The 27570-nt window shown below is 49.9% G+C and overlaps 1 protein-coding gene across 1 annotated transcript in view; it reads left to right on the top strand.

Moving 5' to 3' along the window:
• Nucleotides 1-2118: 2118 nt before the first annotated feature.
• The window catches only part of RETREG1 (reticulophagy regulator 1), a 100542-nt gene continuing 75090 nt past the window's right edge, over nt 2119-27570 (top strand). Inside the window, exons 1-2 of the mRNA XM_004583627.3 lie at nt 2119-2569; nt 25809-25915. Coding sequence (XP_004583684.2) covers nt 2250-2569; nt 25809-25915 — 427 coding nt within the window. The 5' untranslated portion in view covers nt 2119-2249. The remainder of the gene's footprint in view (nt 2570-25808; nt 25916-27570) is intronic.

A 27570-nucleotide genomic window follows, 5' to 3' on the forward strand; every position in this document is an offset into this window, starting at 1 on the left:
CCACAAGCAGGGAGCTGGAAGGGAAATAGAGCAGCTGGGACATGAATCAGTGTCCATATGTACAGTCAGACTGTCTAGCCCTTCAGTGTTAACCACTGTTGCCAGCATGGAATGATGCATGATTCAGAAGAGAATCTTAAAAGACCCACAGAAATTTTGGTCACATGCTTGTTACAGTCCCTTTTGACAGTGTCTGGGTGCCGGGTAAATCACTCAAGCATCACAAAGATAATTAGATACAGAAGACAACACCAAGTAGCACTCAGCTGTGTGACTGCCGGGGTCTGCACCTGCCACGCAGCTTGTCAAGTACGGCTGACAAGTCAGAGGTGAGAGAGACAGATGAGAGCAATTAGCTGAGCCTTTTATGCAGAAACAGTTTGCTGTAGAATTTTCTCCATAGTGATTACAAGTGACAGAAAGGAAAGCTGCACAATGCCTTGCTGTGTGCAGGGAGAGTTATCGTTAGAGACAGATTAATAAGTGTTGCCAACCCCACACAGTGACTGGGGCTTAGCTTTTGTGTCTTGGCTGCCAACAGCTTTCAGTACCAAGGCTCCCGACAAGGCATCTGCATTCAGGGGAGCAGGACGAATGTAAAGAATGGGGGTGCCCGGCTCCCCGTCTCCTCTGCCTGCCATCTGTGTGCGGGTGGGGCACAGCATGAGTGGCAGCTTCCAAGTTACTGCAACTCTTGAGCAGCACTGAGTGCCGTGTCAAGGCCAAGGTACACAGTAAGGCTGTATTATTCGCTTCAAAAGTATATGCATTCGAAAGGCAGTGCGTGTGGGAGAGAGATTTTACCCACTGGTTCACTTCCCAAATGGCCACAAAATGGGGCTGGGCCACGTGGAAGGCAGGAATCAGGAACTTCCCAGGGTTTCCCACATGGGCGCAGGGGTCCAAGGCGTTGGGCCCACAGCCTCTGCTCTGCCAGGCCACATGTAGGGAGCTGGATCAGAACTGGAGCAGCCTGTACAACCACCAGTGCCCCTGTGGGGTGCTGGCATCACAGAGCGGCTCACCTGCCACTCTTCGGCAAGCGTCCCAAGCTCCTTTGCAAGGGGTCCGAGGGAGGGCCCCACTCGGGAAAAGCATCTTTTATGAGGGTTACAAAACTTGAAATGCTTCCATGTGGCTTTTTCACATCCTCCCAGGCTGCCTCCCGTGAGGTAGTCAGATACTCCAAAAGGCAAACTGGAGGTGCCAGGTGGTGCGCACTGCTTGCCTGTCCAACTCCAAGGCTGCAGGCACCAGCCAACCCTGAGGCCCGGCGCAAAGGCACACGCTGAGCTGTGCACCTCGGCGGCCTCGGCCGGCTGGGTTGGTCCTTACAAGCCAGAACACTGGGGGCGGGGCGCTGAGGAAAGCAACAAGAAGGGGGTTAAAGAGGCAACAGATGGTAAAATGCAAATAGTGAAAACAGAAGAGAGACCACCCACCTCCTCCCCTGTCCTCACACTCATCCAGAATCACCTGGGCCCAGGAGGTCTCCGGACACCTGCTGGTTAACACTGGCAGAATGCACAAATTCTGCAAACCTTGGGGGACCCCAAAGGCCTAGTTGCTCCCCATTTCCACTCACCTGGGTGTCGCCCAGAACAGCCCGCGCAGCCTGACCACTTGGGCACAAGCAAAGGCCGTCGTTTCCCTGCGCTCCTTAAGTGACCTCATTTTTTTTTCTTTCTGAGCCCAGCACCAATGCATCAGCACTTTTCTTCCAGGGCGGCCAGACCTCTGCTGTGGTCACTGGTGCAGACCTGCGCTGGCGCCGGCACAAGGAGGGGGCTCTCAAGGGACTGAAGTACGCTGTTCCGGAGCGGCGGGCAGGGGAACCCGAAGGACGGGTGGCCAAGGTCTGAGAAAAGGAAAAAGAAGGGGGGAGGGGGGAAGCGACTCATTTATTTTGCCCTACTCACTTGTAGATAACGAGCCGGGCGGCGTGGCAGCGTAAGGGGTGTCATCTTCCCGCGGTCCCTGGAGAGGGCATCCTGAGCACCCGGGCTCCCGGGGGCACGCGCCCAGCCCCTCGGTGCCCCGGCCCCGCCCCTGTATGAACTTGGCCGCACCCACTTCCCCGGCGGCGTCCCCACCGAGGTCCGACTGACGTCACAAGGCACCCAGTCGCCGGCGCCCCGCGGTGCGCACCCCGCGCAGGACCCGCTGCCGCGCGCCGCCCTCGGCGTCGACCCCTCAGGCGCGCGCGTCCCCGTGCCCGTGCCCGTCGGCGCCTGGAAGCGCCGCTGAAGATGGCGAGCCCCGCGCCCGCGGAGCACGCTGCGGAGGGATGCCCGGTGCTTGCTGCCGAGGAACAGGCGCGGCCGCCGCTCCAAGGTCCCCCGAAGGAGGAGGAGAAGGAGGAGGAGGCGGCAGCGCAGGAGGCGACCGCGGCGGTGGCACCCTGCGCGCGGCCGCAGGTGGAGGAGGCCGCAGGCTGGGTGGTGGACGCCGTGACCTGGCTGTTTGGGGAGCCCGGGCTGTGGCTGGGCAGCCGCGCCATCGAGCTCCTGAGCTGGAAGAGGCCGCTGTGCAGCCTGCTCGCCTTCGTCGGGGCCAACTTGCTGTTTTGGTGAGAGCTGCGGCTGGGCGGGGCAGGAGGGCAGTGACCTTGGGGTCCTGGGGTCAACAGTAGGGGTCGCCGGGGTAGGCGTGCGCGCTGGACGCAGCTGAGGAAGAAGCCCAGCCCCGCTCCGCTTTCTAGCCACCTGAGTGGAACAGGTAGACACCCATTTCCGCTCTACACCGACACACTTGACGGCTAAGGGGTCGGCCGGCAAACCGACCTGCAAGGTGCCTGACCTACAGGTGTTTTCTGCGTGCCCCCAAAACTTTTGGCCCTGACCACTGCAAGACCCTCAGGTCTCGCTGGACCTTCTCGTCCAAACGTGCCACAAGCCTAGGTGCCTGAATTTGTGTGGCCTCTGGCATTCTCAGCGGGCATTATCTGGCCCCAGCTGAGGTACAGGCTCCACACAGCGCAGCCCTCATCAGCCACCTGCGATGGGCACGGAATGATTTGTTTTTCCTGCCCCTGGAGGGTTATGTTTACTGTCTGCTCCCTCGTGAGGAAAACAGGCGGCGGACAGGTGGACTGGGCGCAGCGCCCCGCCCCCAGGTGTGCCCAGCGTGGAAGCCTTGGTCGTATTTGCCGGTCAGGTACACAGGGAGTGTACAGGGATGCCCCTTTATGAGGCCCTGATCAACAGGTTTGTCTTTCCAAAGTGTGCCCTTTCCAAGGTGAGGTCCGGAGCGTCTGGCTCTCCGGAAGGAGGGGCCGGCTGCCGGGGGCTGGGGAAGCCGCCTTTGTTTGCCAATTGTCCTCACAGCACGTGACCCTCAGACTGCTGCCCTGGCAGCCCCGCTACAGGAAGGGGATGTCTTCCCCTCAATGCGCAAAGCGCCCCCAGCCTGTGGTTCTCCAGGTGAAGCCAGGGTGCGGACGTTTCTGCAGATCGTTGCACGCCGCCGCTTTCCTCTGGTGACCGGCCTCATTTTGTCAGTGTGTCTCGCTGTGGATGAACTGCCTCGGGCCTCTTGGCTGTGCTGCTGTCGTTTCCACCCTCGCTCTAGCTGTAAAGTTACCCGAGTGCTCAAAACAGCTTTGTGTTACACTGGGTGGGCCTGTAGTTCCATAGGTCTTGTTTGGGGCTGCATCTTGGACATTTTTACATCAAGAGACACGTTTTAAAAACTGGATGTCTGGTGTTTTAAATGCATCTCTCTCCATCTTACAGTTCAAAAGTTGAAAGAAACCCAGAGTCAATATCTGGACAGGGCCTTTGCCTGGCTTGGCCCTGGTACCATTGCCTGCTCGTTGGCACAACCCGATGGGCAGTGTAGACCTGCGTCCTGCTCAGAAGGCACTTGCTTCCAAGCGTGTGTTATTTCAGTGGTACTGTGGATCTCCTTGTGTATGTATCATTTTGCAGATATTCAAGTATCATTCTAGGATAAACCCCCAGAAGTACAATGACTGGGTCACAGTTACAACAGGTGTCACCATGTGAGTTCTGCCCTTCCTTGGGCAGGACTTTGTAATCCCATGGCTGTGTGTGTGGCTGCCTGCTTTTACAGATATTTTGCTAAGATTATATTAAAAGCTTAATACACTCGGTTTTTTTTTTTTTTTGAGAGTGAGACCAAGTGCTTCCATCCTCGTCTGCCTGGTCGCAGGAGCTGGGAGCTCAGTCATGTGGGTGGCAGAGAGTTACCTGAGCCATCACGGGCGCTGTCTCCATTGGCCAGGATTGGGAGCCAGGGCAGGGACTCCCCGCCAGGCTTCTGGCATGGAGTAACAGGCTGGGCCTACAAAACCAACTCCTTAGGAAGTCTTTAGATATTGCCTGTCTAATAGTTAAGATGATATGTCCATTTGGTTTTAATTTGTATTTATCTAGATTGAAGATTGTTTGTGTTTTTAGAGCTGCTATAATGATCTTTTTGTCTACATTTCCTGTCATAGATAACCTTTGTTTTTCCAAAGAATGTTTGCTGACCACTAGGAAGGAACACATCAGCTGCATGTAGAGAAGAATTAGGATTGCCTTTATTCCAGGAACCACTGTCGCCGGCTCTCCTTCCCTGAGCAGCGGAAAGGTAGCCGGGAAGCAGGGAGCTACAGAGGAAAGAAAAGGCCAGGAAGGGACTTCAGCTTCCCCATTAACATGGAAGCTGAAGTGGGGTCACTTCAGCCCTTATTTGGTGGGGAGTATTGGTTTGTGTCCATCATTGGTGCAGCGGTGACCCCGTTACCTGGGGGGCACATCAGAATTCCATCCTTCTGGGTTCCAGCCTGGGGTTAGAGTGACATGCTGGGCTTGAAGCAAGCTCCGCCCTCCTCTGGTCACCGTGGCAACCATCAAATGTTCATTTGAAAGGCAGGTGGCTGCAGTGGCTGGAGCTGAAGCAGTCTGAGGCCAGGAGCTCTTCCCGGTTCTCCATGTTCTCTCTTAGCAGGGAGCTGGGTAAGAAGAGGATCCCTTTAGCTTTACCTTGGTGTTATAGTGTTGGCCCATGTTTTCTCAACTGAGCCATTGACTTTTTTTCTTATTGATTTGTGATAGCTCTTTTATTTTTTAAAAATATTTATTTATTTGACTAGAACAGCAGGTCAGATTTATGGAGAGAAGGAGAGAGAGAAAGACCTTCCATCTGCTGGTTCACTCCACAGATGGCTGCCATGGGCCATCCCCCATTGCTTCCCCAGGTCACGAGCAGAGAGCTGGATGGGAGGTGGAACAGCTGGGGCGTGAACTGGTGCCCATGTAAGATCCTGGCGCTCGTAAGGTGAGCATTTTGCCTTTCAGCCATTGCGCCAGGACTAATAGCACTTTTTATATTAAAGCATCAGTTTAATTTCCATAGCGATTTACAGACACTATTTGTGTGATATATGTTTAAAAAAAAAACTGTTGAAAACAATTGAAAATAGGGCCTGGTGTGTTAGCCTGGTGGCTAGAGTCCACGCTTTGCACACACCAGAATCCCATATGGGTGCCAGTTCTAATCCCAGTAGCCCTGCTTCCATCCAGCTCTCTACTTGTGGCCTGGGAAAAGAGTCGAGCATGGCCTAACACCTGCACCTGCATGGGAGACCTGGAAGAAGCTCCTGGGTCCTGGCTTCGGATTGGCCTCCTCTGGCCATTGTGGCCACGTGGGGAGTGAATCAAAGGACGGATGATCTTCCTCTCTGTCCCTCCTCCTCTCTTATATCTGACTTTCCAATGAAAAGAAAAAAAAACCTTAAAAAAGAAAATATTGAAAATAATGATTTGTTGCAGAGTTATTGAAAGGCATATTTGGTGTTGTTTCAGGAATAATGTCTTCCATTAACTTTATTTGCAACTCTCAAGGAGGGAGGAATACTGCGAGCCGCTCAGCCTGGCACCGCCATCCTGACGCGCCGTGCCTGCCGTCTGTGGCACCTGCATCAAGCGTGTGGACTTTGTTTGACAAAAACATAGCAGTCCTGCTTTCTCATTTCGGAAATACTGGTTGCATTTGGTTAAAATCTATTGAAATTTCTATTCCATTTCTTATTTTCATTTGAAACTTTTTGAGTTTTCCCTCTTGTCGCTGTTGCTCTGGGTTTAAAACTTTTTAAGGTGGTTACATTTTCTTTAAATTGTGAAGTTCTTTGCAACTGTTAATCTAGGTGATAGCGTAGCATACTGTGTCCCGGGAGCTCTGAAGCACTCTATTTTCATGAGAAAAATAACAGAATATTAGTGGTAGGAATATGAAGAAGCCTCAGTAGAGATATTTTTACTTTAATTGATGTTTTTCATTTTTAGGAAACCAACTTCTAAAACATTTTTTGGAATGGTGTAGTACCTAGTACCAGCAGTGGCTTTCAGGAATTTGAAGTTAAACTTTATGCATTGGCTGTAGGATTTTAGTGTAATACACTGCCCGGATAAAGCTGAGACGTGGCACAACTCCAGGCTTGGGCGGACAGGTGTGACGTGGCACGACTCCGGCAAATATTTTAAAGGAAAGCAGACTGTGCCTCATTTATTCTTACCATATAGCAATGAAAAGAAATTGCAATTGTCAGCAATCGTGGAGATAAATTTTACAAATATCATGTTGGGCAAAACAAAAACAAAATGACAGATGCTGAATAGTTCCTTTAAAAACATACGAAACTAGGGGCCAAGGATTAGTAAATGAAGCCTCTGCCAGTGGTGCTTGCATTCCCTGTGGGCACCAATTTGTGTCCTGGCTGCTCCACTTCCAATCCAGCTCCCTGCTAATGGGTTGGGAAAGTAAAGGGGGGTGGGCACCTGCACCCATGTGAAAACCTGGAAGAGTCCTAGCTCCTGGCTTTGGATGGGCTTAGCTCTGGTCAGCTGGGGAGTGGACCAGCAGATGGAAGGGCTCTCTCTGTAACCCTGAATCTTAAATGGAAATAAGTAAATGCAGAAAAAATGTGTACAAAACTAAACCATATTGATTAGGAAAGCATAGATGAGATAAAACTGCAAGGCAAAATAGAAGACATTCTCGAATAAGATATACATACATTTGGATTCTTATTTATGACTTAGAAAATAGTGATGCGAGGGAAAAAAGGCTGAAATAATAGTATACTCTTAAACCTGAAATGACAGGCAGCACCTCCTTCCAAGGCAGGGTTTCTGTGGCTGATGACACTGCACAATGCCCAGACGTGCTGGCACTGCGGGCGGCCTCTGATCGCACCCTCTCACTCATGCCAATGAGGAACACATTAGAAACATTCTCATGCTGAATTTGAAATCGTATTTATCTTGAAAACTAGCCTAACAGCCTCACAGCTCCAAAGTGTAAAAGCGCAAGAGGACAGACATTTTGGAAGTGTCTTCAAGGCCACTCTCTGGCCACCCAGTGTCTTCTCAGAGGCAGCCAGTGTTATAGTTTGAAGCACAATGTGAAATGGAATGAGCCCAACAGAACAGAAAATACCCATTTTATTTTTGTTCTTGAAGAGTCACCTTCTTGTTGTTTACGCGTAATAAGAGGCACATACTCTTACTGTCAGATGTCACCCCAGCGGCCATCAGGATCTAGACTAGTCCATCACCCTAGAAGCCCCTTTCTTGTCAGTACCCAACCCTGGGGTCTGATTCTGCAGTAAATTTGCCTTTCCTAAGCTTCCATATAAGTGACATAGGCGTATAACATAGTTATCTTCTTTACCTGGCATGAACTTTGGAGTTCATCTCTGCTGTGTGCGTTCATAACTTGTTCCTTTTTGTTTGCTGGTTGGTGTCCACCTGGGCGGTTTCCATGTGTGACCGTTATGATTGAAGCTGCCAGACAACTTCAGACTCAGATCTTGGTGTTGTTTCAGGAATTGTTTCAGGGCATTGCTATTTTGGTGAGGGAAGCGGTGAGCTCTGACCCATGGTTTGTGTGGCAGCTCGGCTCCAGTAACCTGGGATAGATAAGGAATGTGGCAGAATGCTCCTCCAAGCCTCCTTGCCGGTCATGTAACACAGATTCAGTGCCTCTAGTGCAGCCTGGAGAGCCGCCTTCACGGGACTTGGTTGTGACGCCACAGTTGCAGCCAGTGGCAGAGCGAAAAGTCGCTGCCGGGAGCTTTTCCTTGGTGCGTCTGGCATTATGGGATGACATTAGCTTTGGTTTGTGTGCCTAGGCCAGCTGCAGGCTTGGGAGCACATGGCTTTAGCTGTCCAGGATGCCTGGGGCTCCCTCCCTGTCAGAGCTGAGCTGCATACAGTCTGTTTCACAGGCGGCACTGGCATGGGGTAGATGGCAGACTCCTGCCTCACGTCTGATGTCATGCGCCCTTTTTCCTGCCACGTGATTGGACCCTCAGCGTCACCTGGATGTTTTCTAGAGCTACGGGTGCCTGGATCTCACTCAAGTGCAGTCTCTGTAAGCGGGGCCAGGACTGCTGGGTTCTCGCAGCTGATCTGATGCACGCTGCTGTTGGAGGGCCCTTGTGTGGGGGTGCTTTTCTCTACCAGGTTGTGTTTACATTGTCAGGTGGCCCTAACTGGTGTTTTCCTTCCCTGGGTTAAACCCTCCTCGTGGGCATCTCCACAGCTGCTCAGCAACAGGACAGGTCTCGGTCACATGCCTCTGTTGGGTCTCAGGGTCTCCCGGGCCCCTCTGCTCGCTGTTCCCCTGAGTGCACCTGTCCGTGCTGCGGTGTCCACGCGCTCCTCCTGCAGAGCGGCTTTCCGGAGATGCTTGGGCCTGGGTGTGTGTTTTCTGCTCCTGCACGCCGTCCCTCTGGTCGCACAGCCTGCAACAGAGGCTCTTTATTCCAGCGGGCAGTAGCTGCCTTGACAGCGTCACTACTGCTGTTGTTAGGTTCTTGTGGAGCTCTAACTCTCCATGTAAGTTTGGTGGTTGCTCCAGCTTTGTTACCGTTGTTAAGGAATGTTCATGGTTAGGTGTTCTGTTTAAATCATAGCACAGCCTGTACTTGTGTTGTTCTGTTTGCCACCAGAGGAAGCTCAGCCCCAGAGATGGGAGCTGAACAAGCAAAGATGTCTACCTGCCCTGTTTGGTGGAACATTGCAGGGAAGGGGATGGCTGCATTGCTGGTCAGAGTGGCTATGGAGCGTGTAAAATGTGGCTGTTGTGGCTCAGGAAATGTGTTTTTTCTTTTTAGTAGCTCAAGTGTCCATTGAAGTAGCCATATGTAGCTGATGGTTGCTGAATGAGACAGCAGTCTCAGGTAATAGTCCTGGGGTCAGGCCATGAAGTCACGTCTGTTTTTCATAAAATCAGGTGTTTTTTTTTTCTTTCTCTCCTATAGCATTATTCTGAAGAGCCATAGGAGACTATTTGGGCCTGTGTTTTCCTGTTGCAGAGTTAGTTCCATGTAATTATTCCAGTGAACATTGTTATTTTGGGAGCCAGTTGCTTCTGCATGAACAGGGATGGTTTCAGTCAGTTTGATTCATCCGGTCTGTATGTTGTTCTATCTCTGTCCCTTCCCGGACAGCAGTCAGTGGCCCAGGTGAGTGTGGTGCTGGGCCCACCAGGTACACCCGGAATCCCTTGAAAGTTCCCCTTCTGCTTTGGGAGACACAGAGACATGGCTGGCTCCAGGAAACAGCATGTCACAGTTCTAAATTGCATGCAACAGTCTCTGGGTGTCACACTAGGTCAAAGTGGTGATTGGAGGAGGCAGAGGGTCTAGAAGATACAGTGCCATTAAAGGGGTTAATGGAGAGGGCTTTCCACAGGATGCAGGGTTGGAGAGGGCTTAGCCCTGCTTGGTGTTGCAACGGGACTCACAGCAAGCTGTGTTTGGGGAGCAGAGGTGTCTCCCTGCATGCTGGCACCAGCAAGGGACTGTAGATGTTCAGAAAGGTTGGAGGAGCTGAGGGAGGGAGCATGGCATCTGCCGTGCATGGATAGGGAGGGGCACTGGTTCCCTCAGGCACTGGCTCTTGAAACACATGGGGTTTCCTCAGTGCGCTCACGGCTGGGGCGCTCGCGGCTGGGGCGCTCGCGTCAGGGGCGCTCGCAAGTGGGGCGCTCGTGGCTGGGGCGCTCCCGGTTGGGGCGCTCGCAGGTGGGGCGCTCGCGGCTGGGGTGCTCGCGGTCTACCCCTGAGTCCTTACCCATTGGCACGATGTTATGGCTCCGCTCTTTGAGTGATCATCTTTGCGCCATTGTGCCCTCCCGTCCTTCTCGGTTCATCCCATGATGGTGTGTGAATCTTTGTAAAGATGAGCACAGAGGAGTGAGGTGTGGCATTATTACTCGTTGTTGGGAATGTGATGAGACTTGGGTGCGTTGGGACCCTGGGGAAGAGAAGCAGAGGGATTAGCAGATGGTTTTAACAGAAGCAGTGTCCTGCGTGCTGAGTTGTCCGGACCCAAGGTGCTGGGCCGGGTTGGCAGGGGAGGCGGAGTTTCCTCAGGGGAGAGGAGCCAGGTGTGAGAGATGGGGGAATCAGCCTGAGGGAACTTCAGAGGCCGCATAGTGAAATACAAATAAGACACATGTATTTTGGAGTAGAAGAGCTTGAAACCATGCATAGTTCTTTTCCATGATAAGCATTTTTGTGAACTATTTGAGACTCCTTGCATACTTAACATGTGCTAGGTGCTTAGTTAATTCGTGGAAGCTTGAACAGAGCACACTGCAGCATTCGTAGGTGTGTGTGTGTGTGTGTGTGTGTGGAGAAAGAACAGAAGGGAGTGGCAGTGGCTTCAGGTACTAATGAGAGCTAACGGGAGTGTTCAGAAGTGAGGTTGCCAAGAGAGGGTTGAGGGCAGTTTCGGAGGCAGTGGACAGTGGCGTGGCTCGCTCCAGGAAGCAGTCCCCATGTTTGACTCCAGCAGCAGTGTCATCGTGTTCCTGGCTCTTTCGGGTCATCCCGCACTGGTTATTTCTTGTGTGGCTACTGTACACTGACACTGTTCCTCGTGGGAGGGATGTAACAGTGGACAAAGAAGGTCCAATTTCTGTTCTCACAGAACTTGTATTTCAGTGGAACAAGTAGTCAAAATAAGACTAAGCAATCCCACCGACTTCTAGGAGCAGGTGGGTGTGGTGGTGAAGACGCAAGCAAGGACAAGGGGCCGCGAGCGACAGGGAGGGGCTGCGTGGCTGTGGTGTCAGGGAGCGACCTTGGGCAGATGCCTCAGGACCAAGCCAGGGAATGAGCTAAGGAGACAGCTCTGGAGTGGAATGTTCTAGGCCGAATGTCTAAGGCAGTGGCAGCCTTAGGCATGTGAGGCGATTTTGGAGGAGCACAATTGGGGCCCAGGGTTCACTTACCCTTGAGTTGCCTAGACTGTAAATCTCTCCATGGAGAGGGCCCGGCGGCGTGGCCTAGCGGCTAGAGTCCTCGCCTTGAAAGCCCCGGGATCCCATATGGGCGCCGGTTCTAATCCCGGCAGCTCCACTTCCCATCCAGCTCCCTGCTTGTGGCCTGGGAAAGCAGGAGAGGATGGCCCAAAGCTTTGGGACCCTGCACCCACGTGGGAGACCCGGAAGAGACTCCCGGCATCGGATTGGCGCATACCGGCCCGTTGCGGCTCACTTGGGGAGTGAAACATCGGACGGAAGATCTTCCTCTCTGTCTCTCCTCCTCTCTGTATATCCGGCTTTCCAATAATAATAAAATCTTTAAAAAAAAAAAAATCTCTCCATGGAGGAAATGGCGCATGCACTGAAGGAGGGGCGGTAGTGAGAACCACCTCCGCAGGTGCGTTCCTGGTCGGAGTGGGTGTAACTTGGGATGCTGACTGCAGGGTGGGACCCAGCTGTCACCTGTTCCTTTACCTTTTCAGGGATGATTGTACATTTCTGGCTAGAGTCTTTGAGTGTAACTTGTAAGTACCTTTTGAGTATATTGGAAACCATATCTTACATCCTCCTGTCACTTATGGGTATAACATTAAAATGTCAGAAATTTCTAAGGGGAGATTTAACTTATGGGAGATTTAATTTATGAAAATCCTTTTTCATAAATTATAATTAATAAAAAAGGATAAACTTTCAACTTATCTACATTTTAAAAGATATTTAGCTGGGCACTCCCTTTTACTTAAGTCCTAAGTTTCTTAGGATATATTCTAAAATATGATTGGAAATTAAAAATGTGACTTACCCAGTTTCTGATAGTGTGCGTGAGCAACAGAAACCAGAGTAGACAAGTGGGCTACCTGAAGATGGTTCTCCTTAAAGGAGAAAGAACATTTCGTCTAAGCCGAGTTCCCTCTGTGTTATCTGTCGTTTCCAGAAAATCTTTAAAAATGCAGAAATTCTGACACTTCTTGCACTTATTTGTGTGTGTGTTGAGCAAGCTGTCACTGTTAGGGCAGCATGCTCTAGGGAATTCGTGATTGATGGTTAATTTGATTGTGTGCATGATTAATTAATTATATTAACAATCATTCATGCAAGAAACACGGAATGAGCAACATCATAAGAAAATGTCTGGTGATCACCTGCTTGGCTGGGCAGTGGTTATGGCTGGGAAGACTTGGTTAAGCAGGGGAGTGGGCCCTGGCCTCACAGAGCTTGTAGTTGGGGATGTGGAAGGCCCGATTGGGAAGAAATGACCAGGCAAACAGACGTACATGTACTTCAAAAAGCTGTTAGGAAAATGAAGTTCATGATTTGGATGTAAAGATTTTAAAACTGATACATAGCATTTTTCATAGTACACATGTTCCTATCATCTTTTAGATATACAAGTGGGCATGAGTGAGGTGCTGCGAACGAGGAAAGGTTACAGTGGGGGAAGAGTGGGCTTTTTGTCCAGCAGGCTTGAGTTTCCATTGCTGTGTGAATGCTGTGCCCCACCCATGTGCATGGGCTGGAGGCCAGAGCGCTCAGGCCTTCTGCGAGCCTTGGAAAGCAGACGCCAAAGAAAGATTTCACTTATCAGCACAGTCCCTTGCTTTGGGCATGATGCATCTGAATTGCTGATATAATCTTGTTCATGACAGAGATTTGTTAAAAGATGATGTGCATGGCCTGTGACATTTCTCTGTCATTTGCAAGCAGTTTCACCTCCATTCTCGTCTGATTAAGTTGTATGCATGGGAGGGAAATGCGGACTTGATTCCTGGGTCACGGCGGTGGAGTCGTCGTTTGTGGTTGGGCTGAGATAGTTTCTTGTCGTGCTGCTGTTTCATGTCAGATGTTACTGACAAGCAGTGATGCACTCCAGGATTGCAGAACCTTATGAGAACCCGTTCTGTTTCCTTACTGTAGATTCTTAATTCTTGCTGCCTGCTTTGTTTTTCTTGAGCTGTTTCAATCTTGTATGGAGACTTAGCATGACCCTGGAAATCTCAGCTGGCGTTATCAGGGGAGGGTGTGTTTTCCCTGGAGCTCTTCGAAGCCTGTGCGAAGAGAGGGCTTTGTCCCCCTTGCTTGATTAGGGAAAGCTGTCAGGGTTGTTTGTATTGCCATGAGCTGCTTGTGCTTGCACACAAAGGAACAAGGAGCCGGTACAGACCTGTCGGGTGAAGGTAGCCCTTTGGAGCAAACCCATGTTGAGTTTGTCCACAATGGGTTTTGAAAGGGCTGGCTTTGTTTCTTTCTAGAGCCCTTCTAATCATATTTCTCCAGCTCTTCCTATTTTACATCTCATTTTTGGCAAACAATGAAGTACATGGAAGACTAGCATTGTCTAAGATTGCCTCTTGACATGTCAGGATGGTATTGCTGTGCAGTTGATTGTTCTGGCTCTGACTTTCAGAGTGAGTTTGCAGGCATGGTCTGTGCTATGCACCTGTTTTATACCCCTGCTGTGTTTTGTTGACTGATTCTTTTCATACCAAGATCTGCGAAGTTTGCCTAAGTTCATCTGTCATCTTCTTTTGGGTTAAAAATCCCTTCCTTTGATGATGAAGAATCAAGTTATTATTTTATTATCCTGGAGATGTCATCTCAGAGCCAAATTCTTGAATTTTAATCCATGGTTTGAATTCTTACGGGTAAACTTCAGCTCAGGTCATCTGATTTTGTTTTCCCTTGGTTCGGTTTCGTTGGTTGTGGGAATTTACTTTGTGTTACCATAGATATTTAAGCTATTGTGAATGTTTTCTGGACTGAAGTAGAGTGATTATAAATACTCATGCAGACAGGTGAGTGCAGTCGTGTGTGCTTATGCATATCTGCATGTATACCTGTGTGTTGGGGAGTTGGAGTTACTTTCAAATTGGATGACCCCCTCCTCAATGCTTGAATATTAATACACTTTCGTTTTCTCACTTGTCACAATGGGTGATGCCATCATTTCCCGGGTTAGCTGGCCAGGACAGGCAGCCTACCTTGGAGATAGCCCACTGGGGACACAGGGCAGCCAGGGTGGAGTTCCTGGTTCCCGGCTTTGATGTGGCCACTCCTGGCTGTTACAGACATTTGGGAAGTGAAACCGCAGCTGAATGACGTCATGCTCTCCCTAGTCTCCATCTCACCGTCACTCCACCGTTCAAATAAATCGATGGAAGTCTTAAGAAGTAGACTTGGGCCCAGCATGGTGGCTTAGTGGCTAAAGTCCTTGCCTTGGATGCCTGGGATCCCATGTGGGCACCAGTTCTAATCCTGGCAGCCCCATTTCCCATCCAGCTCCCTGCTTGTGGCCTGGGAAAGCAGTTAAGGACGGCCCAAAGCCTTGGGACCCTGCACCCATGTGGGAAACTCGGAAGAGACTCCTGGCTCCTGGCTCCTGGCTTAGGATCGGCTCAGCTCCGGCTGTTGTGGTCACTTGGGTGAAGATCTTCCTCTTTGTAACTCCTTCTCTCTCTCTCTCTCTCATATATATATATATGTATATATATATACATATATATATATATATACATGTCTGACTTTGCAATAAAAATGAATCTTTAAAAATTTATAGATAATTAAGAAGTTGACTCTGGAGAAAGCAGCTGAGTGAGTCAGACACTTCGCATCCTGGACTGCAGTGGGTTTCCCTGAAATTCAGATTTTGAAGTCTCAACCCCTGCTGTACCTGAATTGTTGCTGTGATTTGGAGAGAAGACCTTTAAGAGGTAGTTAGCATTACAGGAGAGGGCCCGGATCTAATTGGACTGGAATCCCCAGCAGGAGAGAGGCCAGAAGGTGTGTGCACATGGGGAGAGATCATGTGAGGACATCAAAAAAGGTAGCCACCTGCAAGCCAGCAAGACAGGCTTCAGGACAACGTCAGCCTTGTTCTTGGACTTCCAGCCCCCAAAACTGAGAAAATAAATTCTGAGTTTTTAAAAAGATTTATTTAAATTTTATTGTAAAGTCAAATATGTAAAGAGGAGGAGAGTCAGAGAGGAAGGTTTTCCATCTGTTGATTCACTCCGCAAGTGGCCACAATGGCCAGAGCTGATCCGATCTGAAGCCAGGAGCCTGGAGCCTCTTCTTGATCACCCATGCAGGTGCAGGGTCCCCAGGCCTTGGGCCATTCTCTACTGCTTTCCCAGACCACAGCAGGGAGCTGGATAGGAAGTGGAGCAACTGGGATCTGAACCGGTGTGCATATGGGATCCTGGAGCATGGAAGGCAAGGACTTTAGCTATGAGGTTACTGTGTCAGGCCCTAAAACTTATTTTTATTGGAAAGGCAAATTAACAGAGAGAAGCAGAGGCAGAGAAAAAGATCTTCTCTGCTGGTTCACTCCCCAAATGGCCTCAACATCTAGAGCTGAGCTGATCTGAAGTCAGGAGTCAGGAGCCAGGAGCTTCTCTTGTTTCTCCCATGGGAATGCAGAATCCCAAGGCCTTGCGCCATCCTCTGTTGATTTCGTAGGCCACAAGCAGGGAGTTGGATGGTCAGTGGAGCAGCTGACATGATGTCCACACGGATGCTGGTGCCTGGAGGTGAAGGATCCGCCAGTTGAGTCAACATGCTGGCCCCTATGGTATTTTGTTATTAGCAAACTCATGCACTTGACTCAAGATGTGTGAGTACTTCGGGTCTAGTCATGTAGTCTCAGACCAGGAGAGGCAGAGCCAGGGCACGGCAGCGTGAACTTGTTGAGTCCAGGATCTTGGTGGGTAATGGTTGTCTCAGTAGGTCTATGTGTGGCTATGGTCTCCGACAGTGGGTTATTAGGCTGTGGTCACAATTCCTTACCGTGGAGTTGGACATGTAGATGCCTGGCAGGGCTTCCAGCAAGAAAGAGCCTGAGGGTAAGGGGGCAGGGAGGGGTTGGGCTGGGGGGCCAGGCACTGCAGTTGGGCTGTGGAGCCAGGCAAGGGTGGCAGCATATGGAGGCTTAGGGACCAAAGTCCAATTCTTTACATCCTTGGTGATTTTTGGAGTGAAAGAAGTGGAGAAACAGCAGGACCTTCCATAGCAGCCCTCAGCCCTGGAGCTACAATGTGGCTGATTCCTTTCTGGGAAAGCCTGGAGAAACTGTCTGGCTGTCAGGAATCTATGTGCGTTTTATTTTTTGTGCCTCTTGTTGCTGCCCTCCTGAGCTCCTTCTCCCCACCCTCTGTTTGTGGCCATGCGTGGTTGTGATCTGATGTCACTCTGCTTGCCATGGTGAGTGCTGCTAATGTTCCTGTTAGTCCTAACTGGGCTAGAGCAGGCTGCTGGAGTGGACTCCCCTGCCTGCGTGGAAGGCCCCCTGCTATGACAGGTCAGCCCGTGGGAACAGGGAGGTGGCACGGAGCTGGGAAGGTATTGCCCTGTCCTGAGTGACTTACGACCATCCTTCATTTTCTTCCTAATTACAGTGCCAGGCAGTGGAGTCGAGCATGCCCAGTGCGCCTTGCCTTGACCTCAGATGGACTTGGTTCCACTCCAGCTGTGCCCTTGGCTTCTCCAGCTCCGCCCCACGGGCTCAAGTGTACAAACAACACAGACTCCCCGCTGCTCGTCCCTGCTGTCTGGTGTGGCCCGTGCCATGCCTTGCTGACCTGGGCACATTCCCTGAATTCACTGAATTATCACCTGTTTACACTGGATTGAGCCAGTCCCCCGCTCTGTGGCCGACCCCTCCTGACTGCTGCTGACAGCGTGTCGCTGCCCGTGGGTTTTTGTAGAACTTCTCTTGTCTCTGCAGAAGGGAGCCCACTCATCAGTACCGCCTTCACCCTCTTTCTCACTCTTGCAATCTGCTTTTCTGGTCATGATAATTCAAGAAACATCTTTAGAAAAAAAAAGTATTCTGAATTTCATTTAATTTCTGATTTGTAATTGAATTATCACTAAATTAATTTGCTACATTAATGATTATCTCCTTTTTTCCAAATTATTATACCAGCTCATTCCATCGGTTTTAAAGAACTGTGTGCCTGGTCACTAACACACATACTAGCTTGTGCATCTGAAAATGGTTACTCATTATGATTCAGGTTAGAATGTATTGAGCACCTTTCCTCGCATCATTTCATGCCGCACAGCAGCTCTGGTCACCAGGTTCACAGATCTGTATGACGAAGAAATAAAAGCCAGTTTTGCGCTGTTAAGGTGCCTGAGCCTGAGTCTTGAAATTACCTTTTCTTTTTCTCTCTGAGCAGAATGTGATGCTATGGACTGCAGTGTCTGTTGGGTCACTGTGCCATGTGATGTCCTGTTCCGTTCACATCTTGACTCGCTGTTACATTCACAGAGCCACTGTAGGCTAAGGGCACAGGCTGTGTATCCGTGAAGGAGCACACCAAAACCCCATTTTTTGATCTCTGTTTTAAGGTAATCACCAAGCAGTATTGCAGATTGATTCCCACTTGAGAACTTGAGGGTTTCTGGTGCTCTTTCTCGAATACCTGGCTTCCTTTGAAGACCAAAGACCAACCAACAAACCAAACGTATGCTTTGGCTCCAGCCAGCATCACTGTCAGCAGCGGCGAAGACTGATATTGACATTAGTCCATTCTTGTGTGGGAGAACTTTCTTCCTTCAGTCAGGGTGCATTCAGAAATGGAAACAGTCGGAGGATTTCCCAGGCCCTTTCTTTGGCCTTGTGTGGAGGGTAAGGCTTTCTCTAGGTCGTACCCCATTCTTCTGACCCTCTGAGCACATAGGCTGACCCAGATAATGGAACAGAGATTAGTTGCATAGACTAGCTTAACAGTACCAGCATAGGAGAAGTCTCTTGAGTTGCCTGAAGTCCAGATGCGGATTCAAAAGAACGCTGCTGAGTCTGGGAGCAGAAGGCAAGGAAGGGCAGGCGAAACAGGAAACGGTAAGACGACAGCACCGCGGAGAGGTGAGTCAGAGCCATTCTGTACAAGGCTGGATGTCGTGCACGGGCTGTGGAAGTCCCGAGCTAGAACTAAGTCACCGGGCCCGGGGGCTGTGTGTACAGCCATCATTACACTGAGGTGGAGAAATAGGTCATGTGGGCCGCAGGCAGAGACGAACTGTGAGTCCCAAAACAGAACCTTCCAGAAGCAGCTAAGTTCTGCAGCATGCCTTGATGAGACCAGAGGATATTATTAAACTCATGTAATAGTTTCATGTATTATATATAGTTGTCAGTGGTTTCCAGTTATGGATATTGTAATTGTCCAGTATCATGGTTTCCCAAATCTGGAATGTTCCTTGTCAACTAAAAGAACAGATAACTCTGTTAGTGAACCAGTGAGGTTTTTATTTAAAAGGATGCAGTGGTTTTTCCTGGCTTTTATTTGGTTAAAACAAACATGGCAATCTGTAGAAAGGTTTGTGATAGCTAAACACATAGGAATTGTTGAAAATGGTATTTCTGAACTTTCTGGATCCTAAGTTCTGTCAGTGGCGTCCCAGTTCCTTGGACTGACATTGGATAAGACAACAGCAGCGTCTGTTAAACCGAAAGCCTGCAAGGAGAAGAAAGCCTTTTTTTGGCCACTGTGATGGGAGCCCCCCTGGGGCTCAAAGCCCACACCCATGCAGCCACACAGGGCCCGGGGTCAGAGAGCCCTGTGCTGAGGAATTCATGGTGAATCATTTTACTCTTGCAGTATGTTCTTTTTTACAAAGATATTTATTTTCTGAAAGAATGTTCAAGAGAGAGGAAGTGACAGAGACCTTGCATCTGCTGAATGGCTCCCCAGGTTGCGACACTCTAGGCCAAAGCCAGGAGCCTGGAACTCCACCAGGTCCCTTCTGGTGGGGGGGCCCAGGGACTTGGCCCATCTCCTACTGTTCTCCCAGTGCGTTAGCAGGGAACTGGATGCACATGTGTACACTGGTGTCACAGGTGGCAGCTTAACCCACTGTGAGTGTGTCCCAGGGACTCAGAGCCTCGGCTCCTGCACAGTTCTGCCTCCTCCTGACTCCCTGCTGCCCCTGTTCTTGGCTGCCCGCCCCCTGCCCCTTGGACCACTCGGGATTCCTCCAAGGCCAAGGAGTACTCTGAATGGACAGATCAGCAGGTTCACCTCAGGGCTCCTTCAGGCCGTATCCCGGCATGTCTTTGGCAGCGCCCAGTGGTATTTGGCTTTTCTGCAGGGAACTGTGATATGTCTTAGAGTGACTCTTATCTGCAGCTAAGCAAACCCACCCTTACTGATGCTTACACTTGAGCGGTGCAGTGGGGGACCGCAGGTGCTTACGACAGTCTCCGGGGATGTCCTTGTGGATAGAACGAAGTGACAGAGACAGGGATAGAGTGCCAGAGGGATGATACATTCACCAGCAGCAGGATTCCAGTGCTGATCAAAGCCGTCCTCTGGCAGAGTGAGTGAGGGCTTCCGGCAGGCAGAGGTCAGGTGTGTGGGAGTTCCGAGCTGAGCGGGACAGAAGCAATTCATGCCTCCATCACAGTCTGTCAGTGTGAGTGATGGGCCATGTCCAACATTTGGTCAGACAGACTTAGGTTTAAATAATGCAACCCCTTCCTCATGGCAGCTACCTGTAAATTCAGTGTGAGCCAGCATGCTGATGGAACTGTTAAAAAGAAGAGCTAACATGGGTTGAAAACGTAACATTCATGCAAAATCTTGCATGTGAATTTTATCACAGGGTTTGTAATTACCAAACATTGAAAGCGACTCACATGTCCTTAAGTGGGTACTGAGATGTGTCTTGGATGGTGGGATGTTATTCAGGGATCACAAAGAGAGTTGTGCCAGCAGCCCTCCCCCCAGCCACACACACACTGAAGAACCTTCCATTCTATGTATATTGTGAAGTGGATGCGGCCAGTCAGAAAGAGCTTCAAACTGTGGTTCACATGGTGTGATGTTCTGGAAAAGGTTGAACTGTGGAGACTGTCATGGTGAGTGGCTGCCAGGAGCTCCGGGGAGGGAGGGCTGCGCAGGTGGAACCCAAGATGTCTTAGGGCAGTGAGACTCTTCTGTGTGAGACTGTCATGGTGGGTGTGTGACGCAGTGTCTTGGCCAGAGTCCTAGGGCTGCACAACACAGAGGGAACCCTAACACAAGCTGTGGGCTTGGTGGTACTATGACCTGCATTGTGTCATAGTTGCAACAGATGTACTGTGTTAATAATGCAGATGCCAACAACTGGGTAAGCTCCATGCACAGAAAAGCCGGGGATACATGGCAGCTCTCTGCAAGCTCCGCTTACTTTTTTCTGTAAACTGAGAACTGCTCTAAGAATAGTCTATATGTTAAAAACAAACAAAAAGCTGTTTTAGCTCTTTCCATGAGGGAGACACCTGTGTCCAGGAGGCATTGTCAGTGGGAAGAAAGCCAGCGGGGAGCCATGCTGCCTGGGCTCACACCTGGGTCCCACCTCCTCTCTGTTTTAGAGTCTGGCCAGGGTTTTTCAGCCTCACTTTGCTCACCTGTGCAGTGGGGGTAATGGAGCCCCTCTCCCCTCAGCTTGTTATATGGGTTAACTAAGTGCGAATGGGCACAGCTGTGCGAACAGCGCCTCTTTTCCCTGCACGGCTGCCATTTCCTTCATCTGGAGTTTGGCTCTGGAGGGCAGGACCGTTGCCACAGCCAGGTGTAGGTAAGTTAAGGGCAAGCTTGTGAAGGTTTAGGCTCTCGCCCGGTCCTCTGGGGCAGTTCCTTTTGAGTGTGCTACCGCTTCTGCCTGACCAGGGATGACTTCCTTAGGCAGTTCAGATCCACCTGCTCGGGAGCCTGCTCTCGGATGCCCTCTGGCAGTTCCCCCCTCTCTTCTGCTCGCCCTGCATTCTCAGTAGTGCTTTGCTTGAATGTGGTTGTTTGCTTGTCTGCCTTTTCTGGTTTCACTGGTCGCAGACTGGGATTTTCCCAGCCGCTAGTCGCTGTCTGATAGATGCCTGTGGCTGGAATGAAAACAGTAATGATAGGATACTGCGCAGAATTGGATGCTGCAAGAAATGTGGCGCTTTCCTGTATGAGATGGGTGTAAGTCGGGGCCGGCCTGGGCTGGGCTGGGCTGGGCTGGGCTGGGACTGGGCATGTGTGAAGCTGACGAAGGCGTCCGAGCACCAGGAACTGGGACTGTGCAGCCTGAGTGTGCTCTGAGCGCTCCAGCAGGGCCCTGGCGTCAGGATCCCCATGTCCAGGAGTCGCAGGTTGTTTGGGATGAACTATGGATTGTTGCCATGGAAAGAGTGATGAGAAAGTCTTTGGTCTGCCTCCTTCTCAAAGAATACATTTTCATAAATGCCAAAGCAACTTATTTTTCTTTGGCCTTTGCATGTCCGCTGAGAAAGCACACTTTTGTTTATCAGCCTAGCAAATATTAACCAGCAGCTTCCATGGAGTCCTTGGTGAGTGACCAGTTTCCGTGAATAGCTGAGAGCTGCTTCATTGAACTCTGTGGGCTACATTTGTGAATGTCCCTTTAAAGTACTGCTTAGCAAAGATGAGCAGGATTGTGTCCAAGGAACTGGAGCGCCTACCTGCACAGTGCCCTGGCAGCCAAGATGGACAACACTGCAGTGAACGCTGGCTCTGCTCAAATTCCTGATTTTTAAATCATGTTAAAGAAAGAGTGGGAGGTCCCAGCATGGTAGCCTAGTGGCTAAAGTCCTCACCTTGAACACTCTGGGATCCCAGATGGGCTCCGGTTCTAATCCTGGTACCTCCACTTCCCATCCAGCTCAGTGCTTGTGGCTTGGGAAAGCAGTCGAGGACGGCCCAAAGCATTGGGACCCTCACCCATGTGGGAGACCCGGAAGAGGCTCTGGCTCCTGGCTTTGGATAGGCTCAGCTCTGGTCATTGCAACAGTGTAGGGAATGAATCATTGGATGGAAGATCTTCCTCTCTGTCTCTCCTCCTGTCTGTATATCCAACTTTGCAATAAAAATAAATAATAAAAAAGTTAGCTCACTTCCAAACTCTACTTCTGGAGTGGGGTAAAATGGGAAGTGCTAGGGCATAGTTACAAACCAAAAAGCAAGCAAGAAAGGGGAGGCGATGAGGAAAGCCGGGTTAGTTATCTGTAGAGGACAGCAGAGGGAAGTTAAGACAGCGTCCAGCATTTATCCAGTCTTTCCAAGGAGTGCATTTCCAGGGTGTCCAAGCAGGAGGCGGGGAAGTGTCCATTTCTAAATGTGATCCAGGGAGTCCAGGAAGCGGGAGTGAGGGACAGTGACCTCCAAGGAGCCTCTGCAGAATTCATCCCCAGGCAGTGGCCTTTACCGCCTGCGAGGTCACCAGGGCAGGTGCCAGACCCTCATGCGGCACACCGCCTGCTAGAAACACACCTGCCTTCTAGCATAGAGATGTGAAAGAACCTCTAATTAATTTATTCCCACTTTACTTGAAAGGGAGAAGGGGAGAGGAGATCTGTTGATTGGTTCATTCCTCAAATCACCAGTCTAAATTACTCAACTACCGAATTCAAAGTGGATCCCTAAGACAAACAAGCTTAAACATCATAAATGATTCAAATTATGCGTATGCCCAGATATTCCTGTTGTGGATTCATTTCTCAAGCGTTTCTGTATTTCATTCCTGGGGTTAAGCTGCTAAACCAAAGGAAAAAACCGTCAAAGCCCACACAGTGTTGGCCCTGCCATCCCAGGCGGTGCTGGTCCTCTCAGCCGACTGAGACGTCTCAGCGACCGACAAGTCCCTTGGCCGAGATGTCAGCCGGACCCTGGCCTGGTACACGGAGGGCCCAGCCTGAGAGTGCTTGGGAACTATTCTCCACTTTAGTTCTTTTGCTTTAGGTTTTTCATTTTTAGAACATCAGTGATGTGACTCTCTGACTAGCTCTGAACGCCTTTAATTAAGACAACTTTTTCCCAGGGCTTTGTCCAACTTGACGGAGAAGGATGTTCTGATGAAAGCTCACCCCTGCTTGTGTTAGCAACTTTACATTAGCACCGCAAGGCAACTGACTCTGTCTAGCTGCTAGTTTTGGAGGTTCAAGATCAAAAATGGCCAGCTCATTGGTTAGGTGTCTGTTGAGGGTGTCAGGGCATAGCAGGGAGGAAAGATCATGTGACAAGCCAAGAGGAGGAGCAGGCAGGCGTGCCCATCTCATAACCACCCTCATCTCCAGGGCCCGAGAATCTACCATGAGGCCAAGCCCCTAAAAGCTGTAATTGGACTGAGTTTGCCTTTATTATTACCTTATGCTTTTGGTAAATGTCTACATGAGTTTGGGACCAAGTCCTACTCACACCACAGCACTAATGTTTTCAGATTTCCCCCGACGCATGTGAATCAGTTCTAGGTTACAGCTCACTGAGGCCCGGCCAGAGTGAGTGAGTGAAGCGCAGTTGGCATTTAAACACTCCATCATTGGAATGGAAAATATCACGGAGACATGAAAGGTTGTAAGGATGAATGTTAGTTTTTGAAACTTTAGTGTCATTTACATGTGTTTTCGTGTAAGTGAATTTTTACTGTGGTCTATGAAAATCCTTAAAACTGCCAATTTTATATGATGGAGAAAAACCTGAGAGAGTCCCCCACACGATCAGTAGCAGGGATTAATGACGTACAGAGGAAGGCACCAAATAGAACAAACAGCAAAATAACTTGCTTGAAGTAAATTGGACATGTGTTGGGGCACAGGAGCGCCAGGTCAAATGCTCTGCTTCGGATGCTGCTTCCTGCGAATGTGCTTGGGGAGACAGGAGGAGATGGCCGAGGTGCTCGGGCCCCTGCCATGCCCCTGGGAGACTGGGCTGGAGTTCCCGGCCCAGCCCCGGCTGCTCCGGCCGTTTGGGGAGTGAACCAGTGGATGCATTTCTCTCTCTTGCTTTCCTTCTGTATGTTGCTTTGCCTTTCAGCTAAATAAATCTTTTTTTTTTTTTTTTTTTTTTTATAATGGGCACGAGGTAGCCTCTTAGTGGAAGAACAAATTATTTGCTCTTGAAGACAAGGGTGTTGGCACTGTGGGTTCTCATGTGTATCTTCCCCTTCGGTCGCTGCTCCTGGTTTGCCATTTGTTCCTTGTTGGGGGCACAGGGCTTGACCCAGTGTGGGGAAACCATACATAAATATTTGCTGGCTGTAGCTATGAGTAATTGGATCTCCCATTTCAGAAGACCTAGGGAGAGGAGCCTGGGGCCTGGGAATCTGTGCTTGAAGTTTTCCAGGCCGTCAGCCTCTTGTGGGAGTTGTGAACTCAGCTGGGAGTGGGTGCTTGGCCTGGGGTGGAGAGGCCTCTCCGGATGGTGCATGGATTTGATGACCACCTCGGCTTGGATCTCTGGCTTCCTGCAGTGATGGCTGCCCGGGTCTCAAGTGATTGAATTCCTGCCAGCCACAAAGGAGGCTTGGATTGAGTTCCTGGTTCCTGGAGTTAGCCCCGCCCAGCCCAGCTGTTGCAGGGTTTTGAGTGAAGCAGCTGATGAGAGAACCACCTCTCTTTCTCACTACTTCCTGTCCTCTCAAATAATTTTTTTTAAAGAAAAGAGGAACTAACCTAGTCTGTGTGCCACATGCTCATTTGACTGGTCAAGGTCACACCTGCACTCCGCATTGGACTTGTGTGGCTCTTCTCTGGTGGTGGGTTCCACCCACAGCTTCTCCCAATGTCTCACATGGGTTGCTTCCGACCAAACACAGCGCATGAGCTCCGGGTGGCCTGGATACTGAGCCTCCTTCCTGGGGCCCCTTGGTCCTCTAGAATCAGCTAGCATCTCATCTTCCTTCTTTGTGCCTTGGGATTTCTGTCTGATCTCTGATGCCAAGGGGGAACTCCTGTCCTTTGCCTGTCTCCCCTTCCCTCCTGTCCCTGCCAGTTGCTAGCCCTCCTCTGCCTTCTCCTCCCACCGAGGCCACCCAAGAGCACTGAGCATGTTGAACCCGGATCGGTTCTTCTTTTGTCCTCCTTGGAATTTCATCCGTTCTCCCAGACCAAGGCCAAGGGCCACTTCTGTCTGGTCCTCCTATCCAGTGCTGCATGATTTGGTGTTATTTTGTTCCCTTGCTCGCTGCTCACCTGCTCAGACCACAGCCACGCCTCGTCTGCACCTCGTGAGGTCTGTCTCTGCCTGATGACAGCACCGGTTCCTAGAGGCGGGGTGGAGGTGCTCCCAGAAGAAAGCATTAGCAAGTTGGATCTTTAACTCATATTTTGAAGAGAAGGGACCAGGATGTTCAGAGTAAGGCCTAGGACAGAGGACTTTGTGAGCAGGGCGCTGTGTCTGTCGGGGAGTTCCGCAGCTCGGGCTCTGTAGCGCATCAGGAATCAGTCGGGCCAGTTCCAGCCTGCCTCTGGGCAGGGAAATGTCAGACCGAGGGGATGTTTGGGCCACACCCATGACAGCATATCCTCTGCCCAAATTAGAGGGCAGAGTCTGGCAGGAAAGTGCCCACAGTTCAAGGGCTTTTGCTTGCTGACTTTAATGTCTATACAATGACTTTCAGGCCCTGTGGTTTTAAAAAGTGAAATCATTCTTGCATGTATGTTTTTTTTTTTCCCTGTGGCAGGAAGTCAGCATGCATGCTTTTAAAGCACAGATCGAACTCCTTAAGAGAAATTGTAATTTTTCTTTTTCTGTTTTTCTCTGCAGGTTTCTTGCACTGACTCCATGGAGAGTTTACCACCTGATTTCTGTCATGATACTGGGCCGTGTTATTATGCAAATAATAAAGGATATGGTTTTGTCTAGAACAAGAGGTAAGAAAAGTCGGATTTCAGTTTTTTGGGGTCTGGTTTTCTGGACCCTGACTTTCACTGATGTTTGTGTAGTCTATTAACTCCTCCTCTCCTTTGGTCAGTCGCGCAATGGCTGTTCAAGTGGGACTGACTGATTTTTGCAGTGGAATATTTGACTATATAGTTTGTAGTCATGACTCCTGCTCCTGGGAGGAAAGCTGTGTGTGCTGGTTTCTTTCTTGGCTTTCCCTTCTGTTTTAAATATCATTTTGATATGTAAGTAGGTCACAGTGAAGATAACAGTTAAATATTTATTACATCCCACATGATGAAACTGGGCCATTGGAAAATGGACCAGTTTATATAAAAATTCCCTCTGCATACACTGAAGAAGCCATTCATGGCTGAAAAGATGGCCAAACACATTTTAAAAAATGAATTGATGAAAATAATTTTGGACATGACTTGCAAGTGAGAACTTGAATCATTCAATTTTCCCAAGATGCTTTCTGAAGTATTTAAACTATACTGGAAATCTGAGTCAAGTTTTGCTGTACTTGGAGAGGCCTTTTCCACTTGTGTTTGAGCAAGTTTTTGTAAATGGCAAGAAAACCCTCTAGGAATTATTGAGATCCAGGAGCCTAAATGTAGTTAAGAGAGATTTGATGAAGACTAGCCACTGACAGGTTACAGCGGAACATTTCATCCCCCCATGTACCCCAGGTGGAGGGACAGTTTTGGGTGAGTCCGACTGGACTGCTGTGTGTGAGAGCCACCTGGCGCTCCACCCAGGAGGGGGCCCTGAGGCCCAGTGTAGGAGCCAGCCATCCCCTCCCTCCCTGCACCAAGTCCAGGGTCTAAACTTTGATGCATTTGTCACCATCACGTTGAATGAATCTGCTTTAAATCTGGTTTGTATTTTAAGTTTTCACAGGTTTTAAATTCAATCATGATGTAAACTACTTTCACAAAGACGGCTTTGTATTGCTGTATTAGCAGGTTTGCGTCTAATTCTGCAGTGGTTTTGTTCTGACAAGGTGAATATTTCTTTTTTTGAAGTCTGGCTCGTGCTTTCCAGGAGTCTGCAGACTTAGAGAGCTTCTGGGTTGCACTGCTCTTTCTCTCCCTTTTATCCCGTCTCTCCTTCCCCGTATTTCTATGCTCTGCTTCGGAGAACAGATACCCCCATCTGCCTCATTCTTCACCTGCAAGGAGCCTGGATGTTGAAGGCATGCTTGGCAAGTGTGGACTGGAGTGGTCCATGGGGGTCCCACCTGGCACTAGCTTTCTCCTAAGTGAGAGGCTTCTCCCAAGCTTTATAGCGGCCACGTTAGCTTGGTCGGTTCCCCAAAGAAGCTGGTCCTGTTGATGTTTTCAGTCATGTGTCAAATTTGACTGCAGTCTGGGGTATAGCTTATTTTTTTTTTTTAAAAGATTTTATTATTATTGGAAAGTCGGATATACAGAGAGGAGGAGAGACAGAGAGGAAGATCTTCCATCCGATGTTTCACTCCCCAAGTGAGCCGCTACGGGCCGGTGCACGCCGATCCGAAGCCGGGAACCAGGAACCTCTTCCAGGTCTCCCTCATGGGTGCAGGGTCCCAATGCATTGGGCCGTCCTCAACTGCTTTCCCAGGCCACAAGCAGGGAGCTGGATGGGAAGTGGAGCTGCCGGA

Source organism: Ochotona princeps, chromosome 23 (assembly GCF_030435755.1).
Source record: "Ochotona princeps isolate mOchPri1 chromosome 23, mOchPri1.hap1, whole genome shotgun sequence".
Classification (NCBI taxonomy): domain Eukaryota; kingdom Metazoa; phylum Chordata; class Mammalia; order Lagomorpha; family Ochotonidae; genus Ochotona; species Ochotona princeps.